Source organism: Salmo salar, chromosome 09, assembly GCF_965601325.2.
Source record: "Salmo salar chromosome 09, fSalSal1, whole genome shotgun sequence".
Taxonomy (NCBI): Eukaryota; Metazoa; Chordata; class Actinopteri; order Salmoniformes; family Salmonidae; genus Salmo; species Salmo salar.
This window is the reverse complement of record NC_138299.1, coordinates 84,145,059-84,162,010: the sequence shown is the minus strand read 5'-3', so window position 1 is coordinate 84,162,010 and position 16,952 is coordinate 84,145,059. Positions and strand designations below refer to the sequence as shown.

Sequence of the window (16,952 nt, the reverse complement as noted above, 5' to 3'; positions counted from 1 at the left end):
TATTTGTTACAAGGACAATATATAAAATCTCTGAGACAAATTAGAATTACACCTCAATGTGAATGTATTCACAGAAGACATGCTAAATTTAAGCAATAAGGCACCAGGAGGTGTAGTATATGGCCAATATACCACGGTTAAGGACTGTTCTTATGCGCAACGCGGAGTGCCTGGATACTGCCCTTAGCCGTGGTATATCAGCCATATACCACAAACCCCCGAGGTGCCTTATTGCCATTATAAACTGGTTACCAACGTAATTACAACAGTAAAAATAAATGTTTTGTCATACCTGTGGTATACGGTCTGATATACCGTGGCTGTCAGCCAATCAGCATTCTGGGCTTGAACCACCCAGTTTATAAATTACTTTATTGCACATATCATTTTACTAGCCTATACTTAGTCATTACATGAACTGGGGCTGACATTTCTTAAGACTAATATACTGTATTTCATTGTGTAACAGCATGCAATGGCTAAGGAGTTCATCATTTGAGCTTCATTGCAGATCAGTTTCCTCTGTCATAGACTGAAGGGCAATAGGTAGTGCATTAGAAGAAATACATTATAGGTATAAACCGAGACAACCGTTCTGAAGGGGTAGATAGTGTGTGAATGAAAGCAATGAAATTGATCTGTGATTAATCAGTGTGTTAGTGACTCCTCACTGTCCAGGGTACATTAGAAATGTGTTTGCTTAGCTCCATTAGCGTTATCTGGAAGTGATACAAGCACATAATCAGCTAGACTGTAATGGTGATGGAGGTGCCATATCATATTGATTGGATCCTAAAAAAAGTGCTATTCCAACCACTACCTAAATAAAGTGGATGCTAAATGATCTGGTTAAACTTAGCTTTTGTAATTTAATACTTGATGTTAATCAAGAGAGTAATAGTTCATGTAGCCTATCTGACATCTACTGATTTAGAGACCTATTTCCCTGAAATGGATGTCTGAAACTCAATCAAATCTGGTTATTTTTTCTGCAATGGAATAAAGTATGGCAAGTATATCTATCACTCCAGTGTTTAATTGCTAAATTGTAATTATTTTGCCACTATGGCCTACTTATTGCCTTACCTCCCTAATCTTACTACATTTGCACACACTATATCGATTTTTTTCTATTGTGTTATTGACTGTGCGTTTGTTTATCCCATGTGTAACTCTGTGTTGTTTGTGTCGCACTGCTTTGCTTTATCTTGGCCAGGTCGTAGTTGTAAATGAGAACTTGTTCTCAACTGGCCTGCCTGGTTAAATAAAGGTGAACCAAAAAAAAAAGAGGAAGAGACGAAGCGAGATGATTTACTCCACCCAAAATCTGTCCGTGTGAGATAAGCCCTTTTTGTACGGAGGTATATGAGGGATTGTCGATTTACATCAGTCCTATCTGATGGAATAGACGTTTTGTAATGTTTAGGCTGTTACGAATGTACTGATATAAGTGGATGCATGTGGCATTCCGGGCACTTTGATAAAAACAACTACTGTAAGATAGATGTACCTGTTGTTCACACGCACATCTGCCGTCTAATTGGCTAGAATGGTCCCACCTGATCTCCCCTGCCTTCTATCTTTGAGTACATGTATTTCCGTTGTTAGAGCAGCTACTTGGCTATCTTGTCAATATAGTAGGTTATCTTTGGTATATGCCATTATTCCACTGCCATAGTTTTTGATGGGAGGTTTTAAATTAACCTTGAAGTTAATTGGAAGTAGGTGCAGATTTCAATAGAGGTGCTCTTCACTGTAATTAACTAACAGGCATACTGGTGAGCAGGAGGGCTGGGAATTTCCAGGGAATTCACGATATGATATTATTACGATACTTAGGTGCCGATAAGAAATCTATTGCGATTCTATATGTATCACGATTTATCAAAATTCTATATATGTGTTGTGTTTCGATACTGCGATTTTTATGGAAATGTGTTGTTCTGCTGCAGAGGGACAAGAGAGAGCTATAATAAAAATGAGTTTTGATCAGTCATGAAAGTAAAATTGCTGAACAATAGGTGGAGAAATACAAAAGTTTTGGCGCAGGTACAGCCAACTAGCGTTAGCTAACGATAACTACCTAGCAAAAACGGTCTGAGAATGGCTGCCACAGGGAATGGGACCGTTCACAGTTGAGCCATCGACAATACTACTGCTACACCAATGCATCAAGCCTTATATCATGAACAATGTAATGTCTTTTTTAATAAATTCTCTGTTGTCCCAAACAATTGAATAGTATACAATTTATGGAGCAAGAAGTGTTGAAGAACTGATGTAAATAATAGGGCAATTCAGTGGCAGGAAACAGAGGATGCCATAGCGTAAGCTTCTTGTGGTTAATTATACTTACAAAGAAACATAGAAATGTTACTGAGAATAGATGGTCCCTTTTCAAATCACCACTTCCTCTTTTTCAAGAAAAGCATTAGATGCACAACCTACTGCCAATGCAGCCGCTACCTTTTGTTTTCTGTAGTGTATGTACACAGACAGACTGTGTTGCATAAATAAGTATTTGGTCATGCATCATTGCATTTCTGATGGTTGTATTTGTCCCCATCCAAGAGAATAGGTGAATCAGAGCCACAAATTGGTCCCTGTGCTTCTTACTGAATACTAAGCACACCAGCAATGTTTTACAACCCTTATCGGAAGCAATAAACTTCCATTCATGTATTTATTTAAAGAGAACATAGTGTAGGAACACTAGTGCTGATGATATCAGTTAGAGCTGATAGGGTGAGTAAAGTTTATTTTGAAAATACTCTGAGTCAAGATGTGGTCGTGAACGTCAGTCTCATCACCCATGAAACATTTGAGTGGCCCCGGTCTGCATGGCTAGTTGAACAGTAATGGTCAACAATATGTGTGTTATTTGTCTGTTAAGTTAAGGCAGGACCTAAGTCATTCCCATCTGATTTCAGTGGGCATTTGAAGCTTTGCAGTCAGTTATTGCCTTACGTGTTTCCCATTGACAGGTAGGCTGCTCCTGAAATCCAAGCTGACTATTGTTTAGAGGACCCTAACGGACTCGTCTGTCAAATCATTGTGTCCCGTTGTTAGCTGGTCTATTGCTTTTGAAATTGTGTTTTTGTGTGCAAGACATTTGAAGGACGTTTTGATTGACCATCAACTAGAGTGATTGTTATGTCTCGATCCCTTTTAACAAAGTCATTAATGTTATCTGAAAGCTTGGTCAATATCATTTGTGGATGAACATAACCTGAGTAAAGACATACGTATCCATATGCACTGTACTGTATTTGCCACTGGGAATGTCAGGCGCATATAGAAAAGAACATGTTTAAGTGGTACACAGATAAAAAAATATATTGCTTACAAAATATGTTTTTGTCTATATATAGTTACCGTATTTACCAAAAATATATAGTAAAGGTATTTTGTAAGATGTCCAACATCTTTACATTCAATCAATAAACCATACAGGACACACTACAAAACACTAAATCAATAAACCATACAGGACACACTACGAACACTATATCAATAAATCATACAGGACACACTACAAACACTAAATCAATAAACCATACAGGACACACTACGAACACTATATCAATAAATCATACAGGACACACTACAAACACTAAATCAATAAACCATACAGGACACACTACGAACACTATATCAATAAATCATACAGGACACACTACAAACACTAAATCAATAAACCATACAGGACACACTACGAACACTATATCAATAAATCATACAGGACACACTACAAACACTAAATCAATAAACCATACAGGACACACTACAAACACTATATCAATAAATCGTACAGGACACACTACAAACACTAAATCAATAAACCATACAGGACACACTACGAACACTATATCAATAAATCATACAGGACACACTACAAACACTAAATCAATAAATCATACAGGACACACTACAAACACTAAATCAATAAACCATACAGGACACACTACGAACACTATATCAATAAATCATACAGGACACACTACAAACACTAAATCAATAAACCATACAGGACACACTACGAACACTATATCAATAAATCATACAGGACACACTACAAACACTAAATCAATAAATCATACAGGACACACTACAAACACTAAATCAATAAATCATACAGGACACACTACAAACACTAAATCAATAAACCATACAGGACACACTACGAACACTATATCAATAAATCATACAGGACACACTACAAACACTAAATCAATAAACCATACAGGACACACTACGAACACTATATCAATAAATCATACAGGACACACTACAAAACACTAAATCAATAAACCATACAGGACACACTACAAACACTAAATCAATAAACCATACAGGACACACTACAAAACACTAAATCAATAAATAGTACAGGACACACTACAAACATTCAATCAATAAATCGTACAGGGCACACTACAAACACTAAATCAATAAATCATACAGGACACACTACAAACACTAAATCAATAAATCATACAGGACACACTACAAACATTCAATCAATAAATGGTACAGGGCACACTACAAACACTAAATCAATAAATCATACAGGACACACTACAAACACTAAATCAATAAATCATACAGGACACACTACAAACATTCAATCAATAAATGGTACAGGGCACACTACAAACACTAAATCAATAAATCATACAGGACACACTACAAACACCAAATCAATAAATCATACAGGACACACTACAAACACTAAATCAATAAATCATACAGGACACACTACAAACATTTGAACTGAATCTGATGCTGCTGACATTCAGCTAACAAAACACTGCACCAATATAAACCAAGCATGGACAAGATGGACTGGATAATGTCCCTTAATCTGTTAGACTACTGTCTGTGGACTTAGTGCTGCTTGGTGTGGGCAGTAGCCTCCTGTCATTACCCAGTATGGCAGCTGGTCTGGTCTGGGATGGTCTGGTAGCTTTGGTCATCAGGGTTGGAGTGTTACCCAAAGGATTCATCACGGTTAAAAACCTTAGGAGATAAAAATAACTTCAGGTTCCTATACTCTTAGAAAAAAAGGTGCTATCTAGAACCTAAAAAGGGTTATTCGGCTGGCCCTATAGGAGAACCCTTTTTGGTTCCATGTAGAACCTTATGGAGACAGCCGAATAACCCTTTTGGAACAATTTTTTCTAAGAGTGTAGTATATTGACAAATTAAAACCCAAAATGCATAGTCCCGTCTCCCACATGGCGTTAGGGTTGGGTTTAGTCTGTCTTAACCATTACCAAGATGTGTAGCTATGCAAGTGTTTTTCAGATCAGAGTAAATCCAAATTGTAATCGCTACACATTACGTAACATATGTCTGGCTCAACAGAAGACTGATAAACTACCTGCTGAAGTTTGGATGGATAAGAGGATGTCCACACAGTGAGACCCAGGCCAGAGTGCCAATATCCAGGGTTCCCACAGAGTCAGGCCCATATAGAGAGACTGTATGTGGGGTTCCCCCCCAGGATGGCTCCACCACAGAGGCCTGGTGCAGGGGGACATCCAAGTACAGGCTCAGGGGGTTGGTTAGAGGTAGCCCAGGGACCGAGCTCAAAACGCCAGACTTCTCAAGCTTACGCCACTTGGCTCTGCGGTTTTGGAACCACACCTGGACACACAGGTGTAGCAAGTGGAGAAATGTCAGGAGCCTATTGGTGGATCCATGACTGGCTACGATGTGTTGCAGCCTCACACTAAATAAGAATCAGCTCCAAGAACAACATTTATAGTATAAAGGGAAAAAACATATGATTGAGTATGTGTACCTGGACCCTTGCCTCCGTCAAAGTTAGACGTGTCGCCAGTTCTTCTCTAGGGAAATAAAGAGCCAATGATCTATGAACAGTTTCTGTCTTTTAGAATAAACATGATTGAAAGGTGAGGTACGTAGTATACTACATTGCAACAAGACCCCCACTACTAATGTCAATAACCAGTAGTAATGATAGCATAATGTTATTACCTGGCAAAAAAGTCTGGATAATGAGATTTGCAGAAAGCCCTCTCCAGTTGGTCCAACTGGGAATGAGTAAAGGTGGTTCGATAAAGTCGTTGCTTCCTTGAGTTGATGTTGTGTCCACCTAGACTTTCTGCTGTCAGCTGCTCTTTTTGGTCTCTGCTGGAGCCCACCTCTGTCTCTCTACTAGTGTTTACTGGGAGCGCCATCCTGGTATCTTCGTGTAGCTGTGAAGTATCTTGTTTGTTCTCCTCAGGAGCAATACGATGTGTTATTGATATCTGCTTGGACTTGTTGGATTGACTCTCAGTCCCTTTGAGATATGTAGGACCCATGGTATCCACTGTTTGGAAAATGTGCAGAGTTAGTCATCTATCGTGTAACATAATTATTTTCACCTTTTTAGAAATTTCACCATTCACAAACAATTTCCCCTGCGACACTTACAAAAGTTAATTGACAATTTTCCCTAAATTTAGTTTAGGTACAGTACCTCCTCTGTTGATCCCAGTGTCTTTGGTTGCATCTTTGCCCAGAATGGAATCAATCAAATAAGACGATGAAAATGTAAATGTCTGTAGCCCATGTGATGACTTCTGATTTGTAGGATGGTTCTTCTTTTCCCAATCCTGTGGTTTAGGAGACCACCTTACAGCCCTCTCACTCATTTCTGTCCACTACAGATGAGATCTCTGAGTTACTCTGACAGAAGAGTTAGATGTGTACAAAGCATTGGCTCTCAAATAGTGGAAGCTGTGCTGCTCTCTATTGGTTCATCACTGTAGTGTTGTCAATGTCATTAGCATCTTTACTTTTCCATCTGCCAGGAGAGGGAACATGCAGGATGAAGACTTTATGTCCAGTTGTTTGTGAATTTGTAGATTGATAGCCCTACTTTGCCATGAATGAGCAAAAATAGGTAATACTACTAGCAATACTAATAGAAGTTGTGTTAGTATCAGCTCTAGTAAACTCTAGCTATATAACAGTAGCTGTAACAGATAACTGCAGCTGTATCCTTGTAATGGGGGTTGATAGGTTATATAACTGTTTATTGGTTCTGAATTATTTTATTATGAATGACTTCAATATACTGACCATTTAAAGTAATTGCACTTAATTTGAATTTGTATACCACTAAATGACATTCAATGATGATGGGAGATGAGTGCACTATAGTGGCCACCTGTGGAAATCAATGTGGAAAGAAAAAGAGATCTGAACCACAGTTTGTAAACCCAGAGGCGCAACATTGCGAGACTTCCGGGTACTCTTGTGAAACATACCATGCAGGGGTTTGTGGTTGGAGAATCAAAGACAGAATGGAAAAATCTTTCCTTAGTTGTTAATTTGCTCTAAATCTAAAGGCACAACCAAGATTCGAGCCAATGTCTTAAGTAGTTGAGCATGTTGTTACTCCGACCTCGTAAAAGTGACAAACTGACACGGATATAACTTTATATCGAACGAGTGCCTTTGATTTGACGTCCTGCACATGCGCATTTCGCCGCGAGACTACCGTCAGACCCGAAGACGTTTTTTACGCATGAGCTTAGTTAGTCAACGTAACAATGACATCACCTAAAAGTGTGATAATGGATTTCTATTAGAGAAGCAGTTTTAGCCCATCGTCATACTGTACTGTCTTTGTCTGAACAGCAATTTTTATCAAATTAAATCAAAGTTTATTGGTTGCCTATACAGATTTGCAGATGTTATTGCAGGTGCAACAAAATGCTTATATTTTCTAGCTCCAACAGTCAGTAATATCTAGCAATACAATAGCAATACATACAGTTGAAGTCGGAAGTTTACATACTTAGGTTAGAGTCATTAAAACTCACTTTTCAACCATTCCACAAATTTCTTGTTAACAAACTATAGTTTTGGCAAGTCGGTTAGGACATCTACTTTGTGCATGACACAAGTACTTTTTCCAACAATTGTTTACAGACAGATTATTTCACTTATATCACAATGTATCCCAATTCCAGTGGGTCAGAAGTTTACATACACTAAGCTGACTGTGCCTTTAAACAGTTTGAAAAATTCCTTTAAATTATGTCATGACTTTAGAAGCTTCTTGACATCATTTCAGTCAATTGGGGGTGTACCTGTGGATGTGTTTCAAGGCCTACCTTCAAACTCAGTGCCTCTTTTCTTGACATCATGGAAAAATCAAAAGAAATCAGCCAAGACCTCAGATTATTTTTTTTTTTAGACATCCACAAGTCTGGTTCATCCTTGGGAGCAATTTCCAAACGCCTGAAGGTACCACGTGCATCTGTACAAACAATAGTACGCAAGTATAAACACCATGGGACCACACAGCTGTCATACTGCTCAGGAAGGAGAAGCGTTCTGTCTCCTAGAGATGAACGTACTTTGGTGCGAAAAGTGCAAATCAATCGCAGAACAACAGCAAAGGACCTTGTGAAGATGCTGGAGGAAACAGGTACAAAAGTATCTATATCCACAGTAAAACAAGTCCAATATCGACATAAACTGAAAGGCCGCTCAGCAAGGAAGAAGCCACTGCTCCAAAACCGCCATAAAAAAGCCAGACTACGGTTTGCAACTGCACATGGGGACAAAGATTGTACTTTTTGGAGAAATGTCCTCTGGTCTGATGAAACAAAAATATAACTGTTTGGCCATAATGACCATCGTTATGTTTGGAGGAAAAAGGGGGAGGCTTGCAAGCCGAAGAACACCATCCCAACCGTGAAGCACGGGGGTTTTGCTGCTTTGCTGCAGGAGGGACTGGTGCATTTCACAAAATAGATGGCACCATGAGGAGGAAAATGACGTGGATATATTGAAGCAACATCTCAAGACATCAGTCACGAAGTTAAAGCTTGGTCGCAAATGGGTCTTCCAAATGGACAATGACCCCAAGCATATTTCCAAAGTTGTGGCAAAATGGCTTAAGGACAACAAAGTCAAGGTATTGGAGGGGCCATCACAAAGCCCTGACCTCAACCCTATAGAGGCCTAGAAACCTGATTGTTACACCAGCTCTGTCAGGAGGAATGGGCCAAATTTCACCCAACTTATTGTGGGAAGCTTGTGGAAGGCTACCCGAGACATTTGACCCAAGTTAAACAATTTAAAGGCAATGCTACCAAATTCTTATTGAGTGTATGTAAACTTCTGACCCACTGGGAATGTGATGAAAGAAATAAAAGCTGAAATAAACCATTCTCTCTACTATTATTCTGACATTTCACATTCTTAAAATAAAGTGGTGATCCTATCTGACCTAAGACAGGGAATTTTTACTAGGATTAAATGTCAGGAAAAATGAAAAACTGAGTTTAAATGTATTTGGCTAAGGTATATGTAAACTTCCAACTTCATATATATATACACTGCTCAAAAAAATAAAGGGAACACTTAAACAACACAATGTAACTCCAAGTCAATCACACTTCTGTGAAATCAAACTGTCCACTTAGGAAGCAACACTGATTGACAATAAATTTCACATGCTGTTGTGCAAATGGAATAGACAACAGGTGGAAATTATAGGCAATTAGCAAGACACACCCAATAAAGGAGTGGTTCTGCAGGTGGGGACCACAGACCACTTCTCAGTTCCTATGCTTCCTGGCTGATGTTTTGGTCACTTTTGAATGCTGGCGGTGCTTACACTCTAGTGGTAGCATGAGACGGAGTCTACAACCCACACAAGTGGCTCAGGTAGTGCAGCTCATCCAGGATGGCACATCAATGCGAGCTGTGGCAAGAAGGTTTGCTGTGTCTGTCAGCGTAGTGTCCAGAGCATGGAGGTGCTACCAGGAGACAGGCCAGTACATCAGGAGACGTGAAGGAGGCCGTAGGAGGGCAACAACCCAGCAGCAGGACCGCTACCTCCGCCTTTGTGCAAGGAGGAGCAGGAGAAGCACTGCCAGAGCCCTGCAAAATGACCTCCAGCAGGCCACAAATGTGCATGTGTCTGCTCAAACGGTCAGAAACAGACTCCATGAGGGTGGTATGAGGGCCCGACGTCCACAGGTGGGGGTTGTGCTTACAGCCCAACACCGTGCAGGACGTTTGGCATTTGCCAGAGAACACCAAGATTGGCAAATTCGCCACTGGCGCCCTGTGCTCTTCACAGATGAAAGCAGGTTGACACTGAGCACTTGACAGACGTGACAGAGTCTGGAGACGCCCGTGGAGAACGTTCTGCTGCCTGCAACATCCTTCAGCATGATCGGTTTGGCGGTGGGTCAGTCATGGTGTGGGGTGGCATTTCTTTGGGGGGCCGCACAGCCCTCCATGTGCTCACCAGAGGTAGCCTGACTGCCATTAGGTACCGAGATGAGATCCTCAGACCCCTTGTGAGACCATATGCTGGTGCGGTTGGCCCTGGATTCCTCCTAATGCAAGACAATGCTAGACCTCATGTGGCTGGAGTGTGTCAGCAGTTCCTGCAAGAGGAAGGCATTGATGCTATGGACTGGCCCGCCCGTTCCCCAGACCTGAATCCAATTGAGCACATCTGGGACATCATGTCTTGCTCCATCCACCAACGCCACGTTGCACCACAGACTGTCCAGGAGTTGGCGGATGCTTTAGTCCAGGTCTGGGAGGAGATCCCTCAGGAGACCATCCGCCACCTCATCAGGAGCATGCCCAGGCGTTGTAGGGAGGTCATACAGGCACATGGAGGCCACACACACTGCTGAGCCTCATTTTGACTTGTTTTAAGGACATTACATCAAAGTTGGATCAGCCTGTAGTGTGGTTTTCCACTTTAATTTTGAGTGTCACTCCAAATCCAGACCTCCATGGGTAGATAAATTGGATTTACATTGATTATTTTTGTGTGATTTTGTTGTCAGCACATTCAACTATGTAAAGAAAAAAGTATTTAATAAGATGATTTCTTTCATTCAGATCTAGGATGTGTTGTTTAAGTGTTCCCTTTATTTTTTGAGCAGTATATATATATTATATATATATGTATATATAAAAAGAAAATATGCGTTGGGACTTATTGAATATGATGTCAGTTCAGTTGGCGTCTGAGACATGATTACTGATGATAGGACGACATAAACTGTATCTTGGAATATCTACACATCAGATTCACATGGAATTGTTGTGCAATTTAAATGTTTAAATATGAAATTATTTGTGAAAAGATTAAATGTAATTTTTAGCTTGTTAATGAGAGAACGGTTTATCAGAAGAACACCACTCTGCTCACTCAGAGGCCCCACCCAAGTGAACAGATATGGGTTTTAAACTATGAAACACAGCCCTCTCTTCCAATCCTATATAAGCTCCTTGACAAAAATGTAACTTTCTGTTCCGAGGACGTTAGGGCGACGGTCCTACATTAAAAGGGCTCAGATAATAACCTGTTCCAAGGACGTGTGGACTTGAGTTCCCCACGTTGAAAGGACAAAGACCACCTACAGAACTAAGCCAACCTCAGCAAGAATCGAACAAAATTAGCATCGAATTTCAATGTGAAGGTGACGACCTACACGCCGGAAGGATGAATTTCGACTATACCAGCCAGAATATAGCATGAGCTTAAAGTATGGCAACTTGGTATGAACTTTGAACTCTTATTCACTAAAGAAGTGATACCTCCTAGCCGACGCGTTAGTGGAGCAACTGTAGACGTGGGCTAGGAGAGGACGGACAGAGTATCTATCCTACAACACGATGACGGTACTACCAAGTATCCATTCTACCACCAGAGATCCATGCTGGACCACCCGGCCTCCCATCTACGAACAATCTACCGAGGCGCAGCTCAGAGTAAATATTTATTGCATTTTCTTTTTTCAAATGGGCGGTAATTTAGAATGCATAAGATACTGTATTTACGATAGCTTCTTCCTTTGTTCCTCAGTCTTCCCGCTCTTTCACTCAACCCCCCCCCCCCCCCTTTTCTTTGTGTAACCAGCCGCTATATCGGCTCCATTCACCAGGTCCATCAATATATGATTCATTCTGTGTATATGTAATTCTGTGTGATTAGTTAGGTATTTAGTAAATAAATAATTAAACCAAATTTTGTATTGCTGATTCAACTTGTTAGCCAGGGTTCGTGAAGATAACCAAGAATTTACAACTTTCAGATGAGACTAAATAAGTTGAGGATTAAATATTGACTGCTACTGACGTAAAAGATTACCAGGTCTTTAAGAGTTTATTCGGAAGATAACAGCTCTATAAACATTCTTTCGTGGTGCCCCGACTCTAGTTAATTATTTACCTGAGTAACTTAATCAGTTAATATGAATTACAGAGAAATTACTTTATAGAATAGCATGTCATATCACTTAATCCGGCATAGCCAACGACACGACAGTATATATATATACATATATATATGGTGTGTGTATAGACTGTATGGATAGTATGAATAGAAAAGGTGTGTACAGCAGTAGTTATATAGCATAAGCCTTGACTAGAATATAGTATATACATATGAAGTGGGTGAAACAGTATGTAAACATTAGTAAAGTGACCAGTGTTCAATGACTCTATGTACATAGGGCAGCAGTCTGTAAGGTTCCGGGTAGAATACCGGGTGGTAGCCGGCTAGTGACAGTGTCTAAGGTTCAGGGCAGGGTAGTGATGACTGTTTAACATTCTGATGGGCTGGAGATAGAAGCTGTTTTTCAGTCTCTCGGTCCCAGCTGTGATGCACCAATACTGTCTCTGCCTTCTAGATGGTAGCAGTGTGAACAGGCCATGGCTCGGGTGGCTGAGGTCCTTTATGATCTCCTTGGCCTTCGTGTAAGACCAGGTGCTGTAGATGTCCCGAAGGGCTGGCAGTGTGCCCCCGGTGATGCATTGGGCTGATCGCACCACCCTCAGTAGAGCCCTGCGGTTGCAGGCGGTGCAGTTTCCGTACCAGGCGGTGATACAGCCTGACAGAATGCTCTTGAAGGTGCATCTGTAGAAGTTGGTGAGGGTCTAAGGGGCCAAGGTGAATTTTTTCATCCTCCTGAGGTTGAAGAGGCGCTGTTTAAATTTGTTGGGCCTTCATCACCACATTCAGTGCCTTTGGAAAGTATTCAGACCCCATGACTTTTTCCACAATTTGTTACAATACAGCCTTATTCTAAAGTATTTTTGATTAACCTTAGCATGCTATGTCATGCTGGTAGTGGCAGGACACAGGCTTCCATCATTGCGGCATTATCCATCAACATCTACAGTGCTGCTGTGCTGCAGAGAGCTTTTAGAGAGCCAGGATTCTCACATAGGCACATAAGCTCAGGCTTACTTGCTCTTTGGTGCAGAATTCAAAATGTTGTGACTGATTGTTGTCCATACAGCACCAATCAGTCCAAGCAATAGTAACACTTGCCCAGAATAATGTAATTAATTATTCAAAACCCACATTGATAGATACATTCCAAACACTCCTGGAGCTATTTAATATCAGGACTATGAAAATCAGCTAGTTTAATTTCATCAATGAGGAGGCAGGCATATGGAGGCCAGCCCACAAGTTGGCATTAATGTGGTTTAATTGAAGCATGGAGGGGGCTCTGATAAATGTACAGGAGATCAGTCTCTTCATGATTTATGACAGTAACTATTAGTAGGGAAGTGCCAGAAAAGGATCCTATTACAAACTCCAAACCTCAATTTCTCACTTTCCTACGCAAACACAGGTTGTCAATATTGCCACACACATCGATTTGGAATCCCAGCCAGCCTGTCCTTCAGTCAGCCAGCTATAGCCTGCTACCTGCTGCACATATTTTAGCTGTAACTAACAGTCTTTTTGATGATGCCCAGGTCCTATTCGTTTAATCTGGGCAATGCTCTGGGAATGCTTGAAATGTGAATGTGCACCAGCATGGCTTCACTTATGCAAATCATATTTTTGAATTAACATGCTACTGGAGGGGATATTTGACATAATATGAATCAGTGAGGATAATGTTAAACATATGTGTGTGTGTGTGTGTCTGCATGTACACTGCATCACCATGTTTGATTTTCAAACCAACAAGTTCAAAACTAACCAGTCTGAACCATTTTCTATCAGATTATGTAATTCATTTGTCCTATGATGGTCCTCTCAGGGAGAAAAAGAAGCCTCACAACAGATAGAGTGGTTTATTCCACTGGGTGGCAGTAGTACACCATGTGGAATAATATCTAAGGTACATTCTAAATCTATATTTGTATGATTTAGGAAATCATATTTAATCCACAGGAATGAACCCTATGCTTAAGACTTGAGCACACAGTGAAAACATGAATATTTAAAAAAGGGGGGGGGGGGGGGGGGGGTTTACAGCATTAGATTTCTCTTCTCTTGTGTAATAGCCAACCAAGTTGCTTTACATTGACACTTGGCCAAAGAAGAATGCTTCCAAGTAAAGTTGGATTGATTGTTGGATCATTGCTCAGAACCATAGCGGTGCTCTGCCCAATTTAGCCCATGTGGCAGTCAATGAAACACCTCTGGGATCTGGGTCTTTGTGACAAACAGAATGTGCTCAGTCCTGAATTGTTCACTTTTCAGGAGAAGTTAAGCGGAGAAGTGTACATGTGTATCGAGAGAATAGGAAGAGAAGGGGGGACTCTGGTTTCTCGGGTGGAAGAGAAGAAATTCTGACATCTTGCTCGGAGACTGTGGAAAACAAGTTATTTTCTGTCGATGTACAATTCAAAAGATTTTTTAAACTGTGGTCCCATTCAATCTACTGACCACCATTCTACCACTGTTCAGTCTTCAAAATCAAATAAAATGTTATTGGTCACATACACGTGTTTAGCAGATGTTATTGCGGGTGTAGCGAAATGCTTGTGTTTCTAGCTCTGACAGTGCAGTAGTATCTAACAAGTAATATCTTCTCTTCCCTGTAATGTCTGACATGTCTTTTGTAATGCCAAATTCATTATCTTTCAAAATTCAATCTTACAAACCAGCATGGAATAATTTGATGATAATCGTTCATCACATTTATCTTTGCTTTAGCTATTCTTCTATTTTCACAGCTTGGGTTTGTGTCCAGATCAGCCTATTGCCCTATATCAGCATACACCATTCCCTCATTAGAATCCTGTGAGGACTGACCTGAAGAGACCTCATGTCACGGCTGTTAGAAGGAGTGGACCAAGATGCAGCGTTTTCGTAGTTCCACATATTTATTAAAAGTGAAACTGAATGCAAATACAGAAAACTTGAAATACCAAAACAACAAACCGTGACACAGAGAGGATGACACACTACTCAAAAGACAATAACCCACAAACCACAATGAGAAAAAACCCTACTTAAATATGATCTCTAATCAGAGGCAATGAGGATCAGCTGCCTCCAATTAGAGATCAACCCCAAACAATCCCAACATAGAAATAAACAAACTAGAACCTAAACATAGAAATAGAAAACATAGATAAACCAAAAACACCCCTTGTCACGCCCTGCCCTACACTACTATAGAAAATGACATCTTACTAGAGTCAGAACGTGACACCTCATTAGAGTTCTGTGAGGACTGACCTGCAGAGACCTCATTGGATTCCTGTGAGGACTGACCTGCAGAGACCTCATTAGAGTCCTGTGAGGACTGACCTGTAGAGTCTCCTCATCCTTTCCTGTCATCCTACGCCAAACTGGGTGCCATCCCCCTCCATCCCTCCATCCCAGGCGGTCTGGTTGATGGACCCGAGGCAGGAAGAGAGAGAGAGAGAGAGAGAGAGAGAGAGAGAGAGAGAGAGAGAGAGAGAGAGAGAGAGAGAGAGAGAGAGAGAGAGAGAGATAGAGAGAGAGAGAGAGAGAGAGAGAGAGAGAGAGAGAGAGAGACTTCCTCCTCAATATACTGCCGGGTCACCTTGATCATTCACCAATTTGCTGTCGGAATTAACATTTTAAACTTGGTGTGAATTAGATAGTTTTATGTCTCTACATGACAGTTTTCTATATGAAATGGTTAACAAGAATCATATTGTTTATCATGGGAACATGTTGTCTTGCATGTGAGGGAGGCCCAGGTGTTAATCCCACTCTGGCACATTTCTCAATTACAACCCTCTCTCATATGTCAAGTGTTTGCTTTAATAATGACCTCAAAACACCACTGTCAATTATTGGCCATCCACAGGATTAGCCCCAAGGCAATCTTGGTTCAATTACATTCTATATTTTGCTATGCACCCATTTTTGTCTCTCTTAACTGTTTTGGTAGGTTGAAATATCGTTTCATTTTGCAGCTTTTTGATGGTTCACACTGATTTAGATACAGCGCTAATTCATTGGACACTGTCTGATAGAGGAAGGCAGCCATGTGTTTGACACAGTTTTTCTAACACTCGTTTAGGGCCGATTATTGGCCCTTTATGGGCTGTAAAGTGCTGATTTGCTGGGCAGCAGGGAGTCAGAATTAGTGGGCCATAAACCTGATGGTGCATTACAACGTCTTTAATATGCAATAATGGCCAAAGATGCTCTCAGGGTAAGAGCCAGAGCCCATGGAGAGTCCTGTTAACTGTACATTATCTATCTACTGTGTGGGTTGTTTGCAGTGTGCTTGCTTGTATAGTATTATACAATATTGTCCATGTTGTGTAATAAATGTACAGAAATGAGCGCATAGTGTTTTTTTCAGTATGTTGTTTTGTCACGACTCCTACCGTAGGTAGCTCCCCCTCCTGTTCGGGTGGCGACGGCGGTCGTCGTCGCCGGCCTACTAGCTGCTACTGATTCCCTTTTCCCCCTTTTCGTTTATTGTGTGCACCTGTTTTTGGTTTGGGCTGATTAGCTGGGCTACTTAAGCCAGGAGGCCCGCCTGCTCTGTGTGCGGGATTATTTGTTCGTTGTATTGTTTGTGAATGCACGCTCATTTGTATTTTTGAGGTGCGAGCGGGCGTTAAGGGTGGAACCTGCACCTTCACAGTGTCCCACGGGTCGCTTGTACGTGCCGCTTGGTGTTCGGGATCAATTGATTCGGTGGGCCCAC

General features: G+C 40.9%; 1 protein-coding gene across 1 annotated transcript; it reads right to left on the bottom strand.

Annotated features, from left to right (window-relative positions):
• Positions 1–1,319: 1,319 nt before the first annotated feature.
• Positions 1,320–6,686, bottom strand: LOC106612010 (aristaless-related homeobox protein). Its single transcript, XM_014212771.3, has 5 exons — positions 6,491–6,686; positions 6,004–6,340; positions 5,807–5,852; positions 5,384–5,649; positions 1,320–5,019 (listed from the first exon to the last, which is right to left on the bottom strand). Exons 1-5 carry the CDS (start codon positions 6,663–6,665, stop codon positions 4,860–4,862), a joined length of 984 nt encoding a protein of 327 aa, XP_014068246.2. The 5' UTR covers positions 6,666–6,686; the 3' UTR covers positions 1,320–4,859.
• Between the last annotated feature and the right edge of the window lie 10,266 nt (positions 6,687–16,952).

Excerpts from the sequence above, each read along its gene's own strand:
- LOC106612010 (XM_014212771.3), bottom strand. The coding sequence starts at position 6,665 with ATGAGTGAGAGGGCTGTAAGGTGGTCTCCTAAACCACAGGATTGGGAA. Across the intron at positions 5,650-5,806 it reads TGACGGAGGCAAGGGTCCAG|GTGTGGTTCCAAAACCGCAG; the intron begins GTACACATACTC and ends CTGTGTGTCCAG. Across the intron at positions 5,020-5,383 it reads ATCCATCCAAACTTCAGCAG|GTTTTTAACCGTGATGAATC; the intron begins GTAGTTTATCAG and ends TTATCTCCTAAG.